This window comes from Lytechinus variegatus, chromosome 1 (assembly GCF_018143015.1).
Source record: "Lytechinus variegatus isolate NC3 chromosome 1, Lvar_3.0, whole genome shotgun sequence".
Taxonomy (NCBI): domain Eukaryota; kingdom Metazoa; phylum Echinodermata; class Echinoidea; order Temnopleuroida; family Toxopneustidae; genus Lytechinus; species Lytechinus variegatus.
This window is the reverse complement of record NC_054740.1, coordinates 38,809,229-38,827,092: the sequence shown is the minus strand read 5'-3', so window position 1 is coordinate 38,827,092 and position 17,864 is coordinate 38,809,229. Positions and strand designations below refer to the sequence as shown.

The 17,864-nt window shown below is 38.7% G+C and overlaps 1 protein-coding gene across 1 annotated transcript; it reads right to left on the bottom strand.

Annotated features, from left to right (window-relative positions):
- Window positions 1–2,637: 2,637 nt before the first annotated feature.
- On the bottom strand, window positions 2,638–15,858 carry LOC121413541 (iduronate 2-sulfatase-like). Its single transcript, XM_041606394.1, has 7 exons — window positions 15,691–15,858; window positions 13,423–13,565; window positions 9,524–9,701; window positions 8,594–8,682; window positions 5,636–6,073; window positions 5,034–5,160; window positions 2,638–3,944 (listed from the first exon to the last, which is right to left on the bottom strand). The coding sequence occupies exons 1-7, from the start codon at window positions 15,743–15,745 to the stop codon at window positions 3,229–3,231; spliced, it is 1,746 nt and encodes a 581-aa protein (XP_041462328.1). The 5' UTR covers window positions 15,746–15,858; the 3' UTR covers window positions 2,638–3,228.
- Between the last annotated feature and the right edge of the window lie 2,006 nt (window positions 15,859–17,864).

The following is a 17,864-nucleotide window of genomic DNA, read 5'->3' as shown; positions in this document are numbered from 1 at the left end:
TCAATTTGGACACCAATTGGGGACCAATTGAGACCAATTGTCTTTACATGTATTCCAGTTCAAACCAATTGGGACCAATAGTCAATTGGTTTCGATGGGTACCCATTGTTTTACTTTCCATGTAATCCAAATTGAAACCAACTGCCAATAGGTATTGAATTGGTATTCACTTCGGATATTCAATGGGTATTCGAGCAAATTTGACCTTATTCAAGTAGCTTTCCTTGCGAAATGTAAACTTTTTTCAGTATTTTAGCTCCCAGGACAAATTTCCAACTGAATACCCATTTAATATCCGAATTGGATACCAATTCAATACCTATTGGCAGTTGGTTTCAATTTGGAGTACGGTTACACTTCGTAATTCCGAAACACGTAAATTGCCTATACCTCGATGTTCGTTAATCCGAAAACGTAAAAGCTACTAGGGTTCGTTAATCCGAACATTTGTGACGTTATTCCGAAGGTTTGATAATCCGAAAACGAAATAAGGTTCGATGTTCCGAAGGTTCGTTAGTCCGAAAACGAAATGTTCCGAAGGTTCGGTAGTCCGAAAACGAAATAAGGTTCGTTAATCATTATGTTTTCGGACTAACGAACCTTCGGAATTACGAACCTCACTTTGTTTTCGGACTAACGAACCTTCTGAATTACGAACCTCATTTCGTTTTCGGACTTACGAACCTTCAGAATTACGAACCTTCTGAAATACGAAACTTCGGAAATACGAACCTTCGGAATAATGAAGCTTCGGAATTACGAATGTATGCGAAATTTGCGAGGGTAAACTAAAACGGGATGTAGGCTATTACCCTTACTTTTCTGTCTCGTGCATCACTACGTGTTTAGATTTCGATTTGAGCGAGGCGTGCATGGGAGTTTGGGCGATACTTTATTAATAATATGATATATGGTAACACAATTATAACAGAGAAGTTTGACAATATATATTACTGAACATAAAATAAAATCTCACGCTGAAGATGGATTTATGAAGCTTGAAAATATGACAATCCAAAATGTAATCATATTGAAAGAGCAGTCTAATGGACGACAAACAGCAATCATTCTTGCTGTAAATGGTAAGAAAGGTTCATCAGACATTCTTCAAGTTGCTCTAAAGTTACAAATAGCTTTATGACCACCCAGTCAATTAGACCGAATGGGTTCAGTTTAAGATGAGACCAACTAATAGGTATACCAACTTCTTGCACATGGAGACAGTGGATGTAAGCCCACTGTAGTATCAGCCTCTTCGAGCTTGTTCTCTTTTTCGTATGTAGGCCTATATTTACAAAAATTCAAGGTTAAAGGTCAATGTTTTATAACACTCGGAATGCTACAGTAAATCATAAATTTATGAAAGCAAGTATAAAAAGAATTCTATGAGGCATATACCTCAATTGGTAGAGCTGGGCTCCGTCTTACAAAGAGTACGATTTATCCAATCAATCTCAACTGTATGGAATTCCATCCGCAGGACCAAAATCCAGTTGAAACCAATCAAAGCAAAACCAATTGAAGCCAGTTGGCCGACTAGCTAGTTGCATCTCAGTTGGTTCCAGTTCCAATTTCCTTATTAAGACCGGTTGAATCCAATTAGAGGCAACTGGTTTCAACTAGATCTAATTGAAACTTCCAGTTGGAATAAACTTATCTAATTACGAATTAATTAGCATTTGTACTTACTATTGCTCATGCCAACACAGAAGCATTGTTATGTCTATAAATACCAATGTAAAGGGCATTGATAAAATATAGACTCTCATGGATATACATTTATATGGAGGAGCCTCGAATAGAATATATAAATTTGTATTTGATGTAATTTGGTAACATTTAGGGGTGTACTAATTATCTTTTAATCTGTGTAATTATAATTCATAATATTTATGAACATTGTTTTCACTGCTAAGTATTCTAAACATTTATCTTCAAAAAGTGTGGCACTTGTGAATGAAACGAAAAAAAGATACATTGTAAATGATGATGAATCACATAAAACATTAATCTGTACACATTGGCAGATAATATGCAAATCAACTGGTTTCAATTGGATCTAGTTGGGTAACTGGAAATGTATTCCAATTGGTTTCTATTTGGAAATTTTTCCAGTTACCCAACTGGATCTAGTTATATGATTTCCAGTTACCCGACTGGTTCCAGTTAGGATTTCCAGCTACTCAACTGGTTCCAGTTAGAAGTCATTTCCAGTTGGAAGAAATTTCCAGTTACGATCGATTTCCAGTTGTCTGACTGATTCCAATTCGTTTCAATTAGAAGCTGTTACATTCCAGTAAAAACAAATTGAAACCAGTTGAAACCAACTGAAAATATAGTTGGAAATCCAACTGGTTTCAATTGGATTTTGGTCCTGAGAATTAGGAGCCATACAATATTTTTTATACAGGAATTTTGCACAATCTCCTTGGAGAGAATCACACTGCATCTTCAAGAGAACAATGAATGAATATATACCTCGAAAATATTTTGAACATATTTGCATTTTAGATGTTGACGTTGCTGGCCGTCCATAGTTGTGATTGATGGGATCAATCGCAACTTTTTGTAAGACAGGACCCAGGTCATAGGCATCACGCGGAGGATTATGATTTTATCTTTCTTTTTTTTTTGGGGGGGGGGGGTGGTGGGGACGCAACAATAGATAAAAAAAAGCTAATCCTCTGCGCTGATGCCCATGACCCAGGTACACTAGTGCCCTTTTGTAAGGCATTTATCCTTATTACCAGGTCCGTCGGAGAGGACAATTAAGCCTTTGGTTCTCAGGTTGCTTGCTAACAAACATTGGTGTTTTCTTTATAGTAGCAATCAGGTACAAAATCACCATAAATACCATTTGCTCCTTGGTATGCCATCCGAGCTAGCTGCCTGGGGCCCTATTACAGTAACTTTGCCTTCCAATGGTAACTGCCATATAGTAACAGTGCTAATCAGCCAATCAGAATCAAGGATTTCAGGGAAGTTAACATTGGATGGCACTGTTACTGTAATATTAACTTTTACGCAACGGGGCCTTGATGTACTTTGATTGTAAACCTGACTCGATTTCACCTCAACTACGTATTCCAATCATGAGTTAATTGCCAGCATATCAGTTTGTTCCTGGAAAAGGGTCATCCCAATGTATATATCTTTCTTGTTTGCTAATTGCTTTATTGTTCACAAATGTTGTTATTATTTGAAGAATGAGGCACAACCTACTCAACTTTATGCAGGGACTGGTAAGCTTTGGCGCCATCCCATCTTCAATTGAACACTGAGCTCCTGGACGATATCCTTGAACTGTGGATCATCAGCCACATTGTGGTTTTGATCATAGTCTTTGTTATTAATGTACAGTTCCCTTGCCTTGACATCGGTCCAATTACCTTTGAAGGTTGTATGATTGAAACCTATCCACTCGGTGTAATGGTGATCTTTGGTACGCATGGAATACCCCATGACCGTTATGACCTTGAGACTTGGTAGATCTGTTTCTCTGTTCGGGGTCACCCCAGGACGTGGGTACTGACTGTACGTGGCATTCTTCCATCGGCTGTACCGCTTGGAAGTTAGCTTCTTTGTGGCATTTCCCGAAAGAATTGCATTTGAGTCTGCCTCCAGGAGAGGGGCGAAACTGTACCCTTCAGAACATAAGGTCACGTTGAAAGGGTCCGGTGGGCATGTAGGTGGAACCTCTATGCCAGCGAGATCAGACAGCGTGGGAAACAGATCAACAAGCTCCACAAACTCAGCAACAACCATGCCTCTGTCAGCGTTGGTTCCCACATTTTTTCTGATCTTTAGAGCACTTTGATGCGAGTTTGGCGATGAGGACTTTGGTTTGTCTGTAAGACCAGGAACGTGAACGATCAAAGGAACCCTCGTTGCTAGTTCATAGTTTGAGTACTTGCACCATTCTGCATGCTCACCTAATTGCCATCCTAATATGTAAAAAAAAACATAAAATTTTTATAATTGTATAACAATTTCGCACGAATTTGATATTCTTACAGGAATAATATTCATACATCTTATGAATATATTTTGATCACTAGAATTCGTTCTGGGTTTGTGCAGTGAGTGTAAAACAGCACTGTGTCAAATTAATGCTTAGCAGAGTATTTAAATCTCTTTATCCTTTCTTGTTCTTTGTTAATTTTTTGATTTTGATAAACCTTGTAAACGTCTTGCATGTATTCAAAGGATGAGGAATTGATCCAAACAGGTCACATATTGTACACCTACATTGAAACGTGACATTTCGTGCTACATGTCGTGCTGCATTATTGATATTATTTTCCTTTTCTTCTGTCTCTATATCCTACTACAAGTATATGGATTATTTTTTTTCTTTTTTTCTTTTCTTGGATTTATATATGTAATGTAAATAATGTATAATTTTAGACTTATATATGTAGGCCTAAACTCCTCTTCAACTCTTGATTCTGAGTGTCTAACTAAAAAAATCCTCATAGCGATATTTAAGTATTAATGCTAGATCTGTTATTTATTCATTTATACTTACTACAGACAACTGGATTAGTACCCCCCCCCCCGCCCCTGTCTTGTCGTGTGTACTTACCTTCCTCTACCCTACTCTAGTTAGTTGTTCTTTTTTGTTATTACTGTATATATATGTATATATACTTTTTTTCTTGCTTCTTATCTGCTTTTTTTTTTTCAATGCAGACGTTTAATTATATTGTATCATACATATTTTGTTGTTGTATCAAAGGTGATCTGTGCTTAACAAGCGTTGCTTCTATACAGACCACCTCTTTCCCATATTTTCGATATCTTTTTTAGCTCATTGTCCATAAGCTTTTATTCCTGTTGTGTTTTTTTTCTTTTAACCTTATTGATATCGTAAATGTATGCATTGTATTTTGGTTGTGGAAAGAAATAAATGAACTTGAACATATCTCCCTCCCTTTTCGGAGCAACTCGGGTCGGAGGACAATCGCAAGGTGGGCGGTGGCCGTAAGAGGGCGGGATAGACAGTTTAAACATGTTAAAGAAAATTTACGAACCATGATCCCCGAAGAGAACGACGATGGTGTTGTTTGAGAAGCCAGTTTCGTTGAGTGTCTGAAGGAGTTTTCCAACCAGGAAATCTGTGTAGGTTGCAGCAGCGTAGTAACTCTGTCTCATCGGAGCCTGCCCAACAAAACGAAAAACAAAAGCAAAAAATACAAAACTATATTGACTTGGTAAACAGATGCATGTAACGTATAATACATGTATGTAATCCATATTGTAAATTGGTGGCTGAGTTTAGTAAAGATCACTTACATGTATATTCTAAATATATTTTACAATTTCATAGAGCCTTAATTCTGACCAGTGGGCGTGTCATGATCAAATTGTATTTTCTGCATGCAATTGTTGGGAAACTGCAGAATGAGAAAAATAAAAAGTTGAGAGAAAGGGGGAAGGAAATTCACGAGCTACCACTTTATCCAATTAATTTTGATGAACCACTAAAAGAGTTTATTTGTTTTTACTGTTTTGTTGCATATATGTATCACTGTGCATTGTATTATAATTGATAAATTTGTATTGATGTTGAATGCACAAGAAAATAATACAAAAGTGAACAATCTCAGGCTGATGTTGTAATGGGCATTTTTACGTGGAATTGAAGAGGAATCGTCCCATTGGGGAAGCTCATATTCAAAGCGTTGATATCATCCCTCTGTCTCAACGTGTTATAGTCTTCGTAGGCAACAGCCGGCTGGGTTGGGGACCGGGAAGGATTAGATGCGATGGAAATCGACTCGATCGGGTACAGCGATTTGAATTCCTCCGGATACTTCCACGGAATGTGCGGCTTGTGAAATCCTACCGCCAAGAAAAACGGCGGTTGCATATCCGGTTCCCGAGGGGACCGCCTGGCTTTATCCGGCCTACCGTGCGCGTTCGTCGGATGTGAAGCTACGGATAGGTTCTTCAGGATTGATGATGAATACTCCAGAGACTGCATGTCTGGGAGCGACTGAAGTGGCATGGCACTCACATTGACTGGACACATGACATTGTCGTGAAGCGTGCCATCCAAATTGGGACACACCTGGCAGAAATGCAAAAAAATAATAATTTTTCATATTGTTGATATGACAAACAGATAGTTGTACATGTTGAAGGATGGTTAAGGGAACCTTGTAAACGGGCCAGTTTGTAGGCATGACCTGAGCATGACATTGTTGGAGATATGATACTCTGTAAACTTATTTTATTTGGAAAATGTGGTAGGTTTCATTCTTTGGGAAGAGGTGGATGAGACAATTATAAAACAGTCCACAACATCGGCTATTCTTAGAGTATATATGTTTACATGATATGTTCAGGATCCCCTCAACATTAAAGTATATAAGATACATCTAGACTTCTAAATTGTGTACACCGTTCAATATGGTAAAAAATAATCAAAGTGTTGGTTAATATGAGTCTGATGACCCAAGTAACCAAAATTTATCTACGCGGTGCTGCACTCAACCCAGGTGAGGTGAATGGGTACCTGGCAGGAATTTATTCTTTGAAATGCGTGTGCACTGTAATCTTAGTAATTACGGCTGCCAAGCTACAGCTGGGGTAATAATATCCAAGTCCTCTGGAAGCGCATAGAGACAGTATCTATAATTGTGATATGCGCTATACACGAACTTTTTTTTATTATCATTATTATTATTGTTATTATTATCATTATTATATAATAAGAATCATCTTCCTCAAATTATTGCTTACTACTTAGCAGAATTTTGGTATGCGGCGCTTGGTGTGTTGGTGGGGGACCGATGGACAATTTTTCACCAGCACATGGTGAAAATGCCCCATCTTTTTTTAAGAGTGAATTGAAAAAATAACAGGTGATGGTATCGGATGCGTTATGGTGAAATGCTACTAAATTCAGAAGATATTCAGTTCATCTTTAATACACTGTAAAAAACACTAAAATTTTAGTAAGCCCGCCACTCTAACAGTCATCATTAAAAAAAATTAACAAGTTTCAAAGTTTAAACACCTTTTTTTCAAAAGTGTAAACAATTAAGTTTAAACAATTTGTTACGAAATTTATATAAGGGGATTGGAAATTATTAAATCACTTTAGTGTATGCACGCACAGATCTCACTGAGTTCACAAGTGTTCATTTTCTCCCCTCTCACTGTCTCTGTATAAAAGTTCTCACTTCAATTCTTTCAGTTCTCTCAGAACGTAAATCAACTATCCGTACATATATTCTCTCACAAGTGGGGAACAGCAAAGTGAAACAATCAAAGCTGACTTTTAGGTTAGACTGTCCGTTTATTATAATAACACGTTCGAGGAATAAGACACAATCCAACTACTATACAATCGATTGAAATGGACTCCAAGACATGCCCCGAGAATCTCTTTCCGAAATGCAAATTACCACCCCTTTTATAGAGAGCTAAATCGAGCCTTGAGCTAGTTTATATCCCTCTCCCAAGAACAACATTCGTCCTCGGCCGAGATGGGCTGCACGCGACTGAGAGTCGGTCCTTGATGTTGCATAACACAAGGGCAGACTCTGTTTGCGAGCGAGCAAGACCCTGGACTTATGCAAAACAGAACTGTCCTCGGCGTGAGGTCAGGCGGGGTCGCACGCGACAGAGATCTGTCATCGCTGGGCGAGGTCGCACGCGACTGAGAGACTATCCTCGCCGTTACGTAAGCGAAGGAGAGTTGCTCCTGACGAGCGAGGCCCAGGTAATATAGTGTTTGACCTCAGCTGGGAATGTCAAGGACGCTGGCAGAACGAGATGTAGACATCCCGCAAGCTGCGCGAGTTACAAGCTCGAGAAGACTTTGTTTTTAGTGAATACCGAGAATGCAACAGTATAGTACAAATACAAATTCGTGAAAAAATGTTTAAAAAATTAAACAATTGTTTTAAAGTTTAAACAAATTGTAAGAGTGACAGGCATAAACAACGTGCTAGATACTTTGTTTTACTGTGTGTGCAAAAGAGTACATTTACTGCTTGGTAGTGCTGCATTGCTTACAATTTTTGTTTGGGGCGTGTGGTGTGGATGGACAAATACCTTATCCTTTTTAAGAGTGACAATGGTTCTAAAATTGGACACAGTGTAAGTGGAATGCTACTAAATTCAGGGATTATTGGGTAATCTTTGAAATATTAACCAAGATACGAAAGGGATCCATGACTGTAAATTCCGCATACTAATTAAATGACTAATTTCAACCTTGGATTTACCCCACTCTATACCCAACCCTAGACATAACTTAAGCACTGCAGCCATAACCCTACATTTTGTGTCACCACAAAAGGAATGCAATCATTGGTGGATCGAGGGGGGGGGGGGAGTCACAGCCGGCCCGTGACCCCCCCCCCCCTCCTTCCCTTTTGAGAGGCACGATTAAAATTTTTAATGTAAAAATGCCGTTAAAACACCAATGTACCCCCCCCCCCCCTTGAAAGTGAAGACCTTTTTTTTGCTTGTCAAATTTTATCGTGGACGGAATGTCCTTAATTTTTTGGTTGAAAAATTTTTCCCTAGGGAAAATGTGCCCCCACCCTGGGATCCGCCCCTGAATGTAATACAATACCTTAGCTCCTTGGTAGTGTTCTGTCGGTGGATGGTAAGGTTGAATCGACCAGCTATAGGGATAATCATCATTACCACCACTAGGAATACCTTGTTAAACAAAATAAAAACCAAGAAAATTAGGCTACTCTTAGCTATGACACTTTTTTTACATTTTCCATCTATGGTACGCAGTAAAAACATTGTTGTTTAACATAACTTTAATCAAACATGCTTTTCAATATCAAATTTGGCTTAAGATTTTGAATAGTTGTTTATCCATTTAAATAACTGATGTATAGGGTTCATGTACAACTTTGAATAAAGCAAAATAGCAGCATTTTTACTGTGTTAACAGGAGAAGCATTTGATCGTATGTATGTCATCGTCTTTGGGAATATAGTTACTTTTATTGATGGCATTGCAATGATAAAATTGTCCAAAAGAAACCTGGTGACTTTCTATTATGATCATTTAAATTGCAAGCCCCTTTAGTTTTACTGTACAATGCAAAAAAATCGTCTGAGGTAATTTCATTTTTGAATTGTGTTCCGTGTATCTCAATGACATTATATTTAAGTTTTCATATTTTACGTCCAATTTTGATGAAATTTTCACCCTTACAATTGATTTTTTCTCTTTTCATTTAAATAAACTTTTGTTGGGTTCCCTTGCTCTTTGATTTCCCAACCCATAGTCCTTGAGGATGCTGAGTGTATTATTCTCCAGAGGCAGCATCCCTGGAATTCTGGAAGGTGTGACAAAATAATGGAAAAATGTAACAAATTTGACCTACATTTTGTACAGAAACCTTTTTATTTGCTTGTCAAATTTCTCGGGACCAAAATGACCTTCATTTTGTTGTGAAACCTTCTCTTCTTTTTTTTTAGCTTGTCAAATTTACAGCCCCCCGCCCCAGTCTAAAAAATGTTCCCAGGGCCCTGTCCCATACCTGGATGAAAAACCTTTCCGACTGATGCGGTGAAGTACCCATTATCTTTGAAGTGTTGCGGTAATGTCGTGTAATTCCCTGCATGCGTCCTCCAGTACGACCCGAAATCGTAGAGCCGAGTGGTGTCTGGGCGTCGCCCCGTCAAGAAGGATACGCGACTGGGAGCACATACAGATTGCTACAGAGAGAGGTGAGGGGGGGGGGAGGGTGAGAGACCATATAATGCCATCGTTATTCTGCTGTTAGTATACAATTCCTGATGAAAGGTGAACATGCATAAGCCAGCCATCTTGAAGAGGAAGAGCCTGGAGCTGAACAACCGCGTAGCCAGGATTTCATTTTGGAGGGGGCGGTAAATGCACGCGAAGCGTGCCAACACTTACAGAGCGCGCGAAGCGCGCTCCCTAGGGGGTGGGTGCAGGGAGGGGGAGTTTCCCCCTCCCGCGCGAAGCGCGAAGCTTTTAGTGTTTCATAAATTAAAATGAAAAGGAGCCGTTTCTCTTGTCTCTAGTACCTCCAATTCGGTTGACTATATTGCGATTTTGAACCTTGTTTTCAAATGATTGTGAATGCACAAAAGAGGTATACAATGGAGGAAATTAAAATGATAATAAATCCGCGCGAAGCGCGGAAGCTAAAGCGTTTTATCAATTTTTCTTGCCATAAAAAGGGTCCCGAGAAAAGGGTTTTCTTAAAGATATATTGAATACTTTCTTTGGAAAGATCAGATCATTGATTACAAAGAATTTAGCAACAGTGCATATTTTTAACTCGCAAAACAGAGAAGATTGGTAAAGGAAGATATTCCTCCCCGCGCAGAGCAATGAAACTCTGAAATTTCAAAGGGCGGACGTTTCATCAAATGTAGATGAATACCCAATCGGCTCTAATTCAATTGATTTTCTAAGATTATTGAACTTCATTCAAGGAATATAGTGCGCAAAAAGTTGAAACTTCTGCGATTTATTGAAACTATCTATCTATATAAAAAAAGGATGCCTAATTTTTTTGACTTATCCTGAAGCGCTTCATTTTGAATATAAAGAAACTTAAGTGTCATTCAAAATTTCCAACTGAGGGCGCATAACAGGACAGGAGATGAATGTATATACAGGGAAATGACATGAAGTTTAATACAATTTGATAATTGTGGAGCGTTGTGGCCCAGTGGATTAGTCTTGGGACTTTGAAACAGAGGGTCGTGGGTTCGAATCCAAGCCGTGGCGTAATTCCCTTTGGCAAGAAATTTATCCACATTGTGCCGCACTCGACCCAGGTGAGGTGAATGGGTACCCGGTAGGATTTATTCCTCGAACGCTTTAGCGCCTATTAATATGGCGGCTCAGCTACAGCCGGGGTAATAATATGATACCAAGTATCAAAGAGCAGTTGAGTATTTGCATATAAAAACTGCGCTATATAAATGGACAAATTATTATTATTATATATTATTATAAAAAATATTGTACTTTATTTAATACGACACGAACGAAATTAGGAACCTGTTTGCCCCAAAATTATGGTTGTTTAGTAATGAGCTGAAAAGCGGGAGAAGTTGACTTTATGTAGGTGACGGCAGAAACTGATATAAAGATTTTACCCGCCCGGAGCCGACCAGACCAGAAGTTGCGCGATCAATTGAAAAAAAAGATAACTTCATATATTTACTTCGGTCTAACCTTACTCAAATTCATACCCTAATGTATACAATTTTAACTTTAACTGGCAAGAAGCACATAGCTGAGGTAGAAAAACAGGGTTAGAGAAAAGGTGGGGAAACAATGGAGAACTTCAATATTGTCATCTAACCGCGCGCAGCGCGGAAGCAAAATTCGTATATAAATTTAGAGCAAGAAGATTGAAGGAGTTTCTCTTTTGAGAAAAAATAAAGAATAAAAAAAAAATACAAAGCTACCTTCCTTTCTTCCCTTTCCTCCCTTCCCTTTTCCTTTTCTCCTCTCTTTTTTTCCTTCTTTTTTTTCTTTTTGGGGACGTTTTGGGGGGGGCGACCGCCCCCACCGCCCCCCCTGGCTACGCGCCTGGAGCTGAATATGGAAGTGCACACAACAAAAGTCCTGTATGAAATCTTAAAAAACATTTTTGATTTTTAATACTTAATTCTCAATAAATTAAGCACGGTTGCTTAAATTGTTGAACAACTCCTGCAAGGTAACTTTCCATGGTAAGCAGAGGTGTATGCAATTTTGAACAGTGTTTTTTTTGTGTGTGTATTATGCTTTTGTTCAGAATCTTCCCGATATAATGTTGCTTATTTCAGGGGCACAAGGCAACCACCCTTCTTAAGTAGTGATTGATAAAGAAAAAGATTAAAAGAAGAAAGGAAGAACATTATATAAAGAGAGGTCGATCTGGTTTCACATTATATGGCTCAGTGGCATACAGATGGGGGACTTGAGGTGCTTGCCCCCCCCCCTCTCACAAAAAAACAATAAATGAATAAAATAACAATGACTAAACAGAGAAGGGAAAGGAGAAGGGTGAAATTTTATTTTCTGAATATTATGTCAAAATCAATCACAAAATTTGTTTTTTGTTACAAAAAATGGTTACCTTGCTTGCATTGCTCACTCGCAACTTTTTAAACCTGCCCCCTCAATTTTTTGACTCATTATACCACTGATATGATCCTATTTTAATAATATTTATGATGATGATGCTGACGATGATGACGGCGATGATGAAGATGATGATGATAGTAATAACAGTAATAATTCCAATACTTATACTAAAAACATAAGTATTATCATTTTTTATATTATAATTACTATTAGAATACAAATAATGATTATGATGATGATGATGACGATGATGGTGGTGGTGGTGATGATGATGATGATAATGATAGTGGTGGTGGTGGATGATACAGCTGATAGTGATAATGATGGTGATAATGATGATCATGATCATGATGATAATGATGGATGATGATCATGATCATGATGATGATCATGATGATCATCATGATGGATGATGATCATGATAGTGGTGATGGTGATGATGATGATGATATCCTGGCGCTGCCCCTGAACAGGAATTGTAGCTCAAATTGATTGGACAATTATATTGGATCAAACGAATCTGCCTCCCCAACATAAAAGAAACATATCAGACAAAAAGGGAGAGAGATATATCACTTTTAAATTGCTGTCCACCTTATAATAGCATATTAATGCTTATCTTATTGGAGAAGGAACGAGCTTCCTTCCATCTCATTCTGCATCTTATTTCCAGGGGAGGGTCAAGGATTTTTCAAAGGGGATGGGTATATTTACCCGAGGAGAAACTTGAACAAAAAAAGGTTTTCAGCCAAAAATGAAGGACGTTTCGTCCCTTAAAAAAATTGACAAGCAAGCAACAAAAAAACCCCTCATTATTCCGACTAGAAAATGATTCTTATCTCTGTAATGAAAGTCATACTTATGATAATAATATAGATATATTTACCCAGGGTAGCCGCTTCAATTCCGAAAACTGTTCTAACAGCGGGCCCTGATTATTACCCTTTCACCTCACCTGGGTTGAGTGCAGCACAATGTGGATGAGTTTCTTGCTGAAGGAAATTACGCCATGGCTGGGATTCGAACCCACGACCCTCTATTTCAAAGTCAGAAGACTAATCCACTGGGCCACAACGCTCCACTTTTTAACAAGTTTGATAAATAAGAGTTGTTATAATTTTGAAAAATGAAGCATAACATATTCAAATATTAGCAAAACGAAAACAGAGAAAAACAAAACATGATGAACATGAGTGAAATTTTAGAAACAAACCAGCACTTTGGAAATCGTTCCCATGCAGGCCCCTGATGATGAAGTAAATTAAACTTTGTTGAATCCATATCATACCTCCATAGAATAAAATCATACAAAATACTTACTTGCACTTTGGCGTTGCTGAAGAGAGCCGATCGCGAAGCAAGTTCAGTGATGTATGGCGATATGATTGGACCTCCATAGCTCTCAAGGGAGGCCCGTAAGTCATCAATCACGATGAATAACACATTTGGTTTCTCAGACAACGCTGTGAACAGGAACATTAAAAAATGAACATGTAATCGTCATACTCAGCTAGGGGCGCCGACTGACGGGGGCTATATACCCCCCCCCCCCATTTACGGCGTTAACCTCTCAAGGGATGGTGAATCCTCTATCACAATGAATAATACATTTGGCATTTGGTTTCTCTGACAATTAATTAATCAAAATTTATCGTTATATACCAAGTGGCAACAACTGACAGGGGCTATAACCCCCCCTCCCCCGCCTTATGGTGGTAATTATGATTGAACCTCCATAGCTCTCACCTCACAATGAATTACACATTTGGTTTCTTAGTGATAATATTGCTGTGAAAAGAAACATGAAAATGCATGAACTCAATCGTCATACTCAGGGGCGTCGCGATCGACTGACAGGGGATAGCCTGACCCCCTTATGGCGGTAATTATGATTGGACCTCCATAACTTTCAAGGTATGCTCGTAAAATCAGTCACAATAAATATCACATTTTGTTTATATCTGACAATGCTTTGAACAGAAACATGAAATTATACAATCGTCATACCCAGCTAGGGGCACCAACTGATAGGGGCCAATATGTATTTTATTGGCAATACATGATTGGCAGCCAGAGGAACATATTTATATGGTATGAACATGGATATTATACAAGACTGGATATCTTTTTTAAATGATAAGCATTCAATAAATAAATTACTCAAAAAGTTTACACAAAGATATTCATTATAATGGATATATGGCGATAATTTTGATAACTTTCGAGAGATGTTCGTAAAATCGTCAATCACATGTAAATAAAACACCTTTTTGACAATGATACTGTGAACAAAAAAAAATGGAAACGATCAGAGAGCAAGGGGGATATCGCCCCCTTTATCCTCCATGGATATATATATATATTTTAAGTAGAGAAAAAAGAGAAAGAAAACGGAATAAAGGGTGATTTTTTTTTAAATGAGGTTGATAACACTCCCTCTCCAAACTCTATGCTTGATCTTCCTCCTCTCCATCTCGAGCTCTTTTATAGATATTATCAATGAAAATACATCAAATCAAGATATAACGAAAATACAGTCACTTCAGATCATTGCCTTACAATATAAATGATCAGTCAAAAATAAGAAATGTAAATCCTTTTCCTCTCATCCCCCCACCTCTCTCTCTCCCTCTCTCAGTGACAGTCACACTTTGTTGCACTCACACGTAACACGGGGCGTAACATAATTATAACGACCTCCAACCCGTGGATCTATCCATCTACCTGCCTGTCTATAACTATTTATTTATAGATTTCTATCTTGTATCTATTTGCTTGAATATCTGTCTACTTATCCATTCATATTTAATCTAATATTTATTTATCTGTTTAAATAATTATGTATGTATGTCTATCTATCTATCTATCACATATTCTATCAATCTATCCACCTATCTTTTATCTATCCACCAATCCATCTATCTATCAATATATCTGTCTATCTTTTATTAATCTATCCACCTATCATTTATCTCTCTATCCATCTCTCTATTTATATCTGTCTTATATGTATCTGTTTAAATATGTATGTCTATCTATCCGTCTATTTATCTTTCAATGGCAAAAAGAAGCTGCTGAAAACTGCTTATCTAAAAAAAAGAGCCAATGGAGTGAGAGTCAAAAGGGGCCTAAGCTTTCGATCCTAGCAGAATCTTCTTCGGAGGCAAAATGACAAACAAATGAGTAGATATTAGATTGAAAGATAAATAGACAGATAGACATACATATTTAAACAGATACATACGGGGATACATAATGAGGAAGATATCTAGATAGATGGATGGAGAGATAAATGTTAGGTGGGTCACAGGGATTGCCTTCGATATAATATGGCTGTGATATTATGCTATGAATGATATAGCCCACGTACATGCATAAAAATTGAAATAATATTATATGTATATATATATATTATAAAATTGTAACTGTATTATACTCAATACTGAACCGATCATCGATAGATATCACATGATCATGATAGGCATATATCACGTGAGAATATCTATGAATGTCACATGATCCGGCATGTCTATATAGGGTTGTATCACATTACACCTGTGAATATATAGCAGCGTCGATCCGTCCTACCTGAATTGGAAGAAATGTTCAACAGAACACACAATATAGCCACGATATACTTCATGATTCCTTCCTTATGCAGAAAATACCAGCAGTTTCACTAAATATTATACCGCAAAAACGAAAACAATAGTTAGGTGTACTGTGTTGCGTATAGAGAAAAGAACAGCGAGCGTAAAAATTTTCAGCTACCAATGCTGCCGCGACATTGATCAGGTAGACTTGAGTATTTAGTTTAACCCGGGAGTTTGACTATTATTGCGAGCATCGGTCTATTAAAAACCGTGGGTGTATCAACAGACGAGTGCACTTATGGAAATTAATTAGTCTTCCTGGTATGGTTGAGCTTCAGCTCCATATCATTTGGGTGAGTCAGTCCCCGGGGGGGGCACTCAGTATATAATGCATAGTGGGTATGTGCCGCGGAGGGGACCCCCATTTTCACACTCAAATTTCCGTTCCAAGGCATAGCAGTTTTGCCTTGTTGAGAAAAAGAACAAAGAAAGCCGCTCCAAGGCATAGCATTTTCTTCTTATCGAGAAAAAGAAGAGGTAAATCCGCTCCAAAGCTTCGCATATTTTTCGTTACGCCGCTCCGATCGCATTGAATGAGTCGAATTTTGGTGAAAAGCGGCCGGAGAGCTCCCCCGGCGGAGGCCGCGCTAGCTGCATCATGCACGCATGACCGTTCCATAGGGATGCATACGCACTCACACGCTGGCGATCCGTTCCAAGGACCCCCGTTTTCACAAACATTTGTCGTTCCGAAGCCCGTTCCGAGGACCCTCCTTTTTACAATAAGCCCGCTCCAAGGCCCCCGTTTTTTGTCTCTCCCGCGGCACACCCCCACCACATTTTTGGTCGAGTGCCCCCCGGGAGTCAGTCTGTATAGTTTTGCAACCGTGCCATTGTCGATCGGGTGACATCAACTGCAAAAAAATTAACAATGTGCTTATTGGCCCATGGAATATAGTCTACCAATGTAGACCCACATCTGTAGTGTATGTATAACAGCCGATTCAAGGAGTCTACATAGCAGACTAGGTATACTCTGACTGCAGATTCTGAAATGGCTCGTTAGCTTTGCCCTTTCAGGCTGCTACGAAAACCAGCAGCAGGGCGCTTCGCGCGCTGAGATCCCACCTCACGAGTCATTCAGAGTCTGCATAGCAGAATACATGGAATATATATGCTCCCGTCCTCGTCCAGAATCCCGGGGGGGGGGGCACTTCCATGATGGGTCTCTTTTGGGGCATGTTACGTATGCCTACGTAACGTAATAGGGTGTCAAAACACTAAAATACTGGAAAAGAGTATATATTTCGCTAGGAAAGCTGCGTGATTACGGTCAAATTTGCGAGGGTATTAAAAGACTAAAATGCTTCGTAAAGGATGTAGGCCTACTTTTTGACCCATCACTACGAGTTTATAGTCCGTTTTGAGCAAGGTGTAGGAGCTCGAGGTGCCGCGGTATTTTACCAAATTAATATGGTAACAAAATTATAACAGAGAAGTTTTAATAATAAGCCCGGGGGGGGGGGCACTTCCATTCACGAGTCGATACCATGCGCGACCATGGGGTCTCGAAAAGCACCCTAAACACGTAATTTCCATATTCTGAAAATGCACCCCTTAACAAGTATTGGCGTGTGAAACCCTACCCTTAACAAGTATTGGAAACAAAACGATACTCTTGGCAAATATTCCCTGAAATGAACCCCTAAACAAGTACAGGAATGTTTTATTATATACGGGTCCTTCGTTCGTCGGCTTTACCTTATTTGGTTTAGTACTCGTGCAAATAGGACTCTACACACGTAGTGTTGGGGCAAAAGGACATCCTTTATAAAACATTTTAATTTTGTTTTATCATCCCCGCAAATTCGACCCTAAACACGTAATTTTCCTAGCGAAATAGATACCCTTTTTGAATTATTTTTGTGTTTTTGACACGTTTATCACGTTACGTACGTAACGTGCCCTATCGTGAAAAGGACATCCTTTTACGTGTTTTTTGGTCGCGCATGGTATCCACTCGTCAATGTAAGTGCCCCCCCCGGGGTAATAAGTTAAGCCTGCTGTTCTCCCAGCGGATCCTGCTATTATACCCCGGCTTTATACTGTACATAAAATAAAATAACATGCGGAAGACGGATTGACATCATAGGCAAAATGCTTGAAGAT

Coding starts and splice junctions, on each gene's coding strand:
- LOC121413541 (XM_041606394.1), bottom strand. CDS start 15,745: ATGAAGTATATCGTGGCTATATTGTGTGTTCTGTTGAACATTTCTTCC. Junction 6,074..8,593: donor AACACTACCAAGGAGCTAAG/GTATTGTATTAC, acceptor CATTTCTGCCAG/GTGTGTCCCAATTTGGATGG. Junction 5,161..5,635: donor CGATTCCTCTTCAATTCCAC/GTAAAAATGCCC, acceptor TTTGTTGGGCAG/GCTCCGATGAGACAGAGTTA.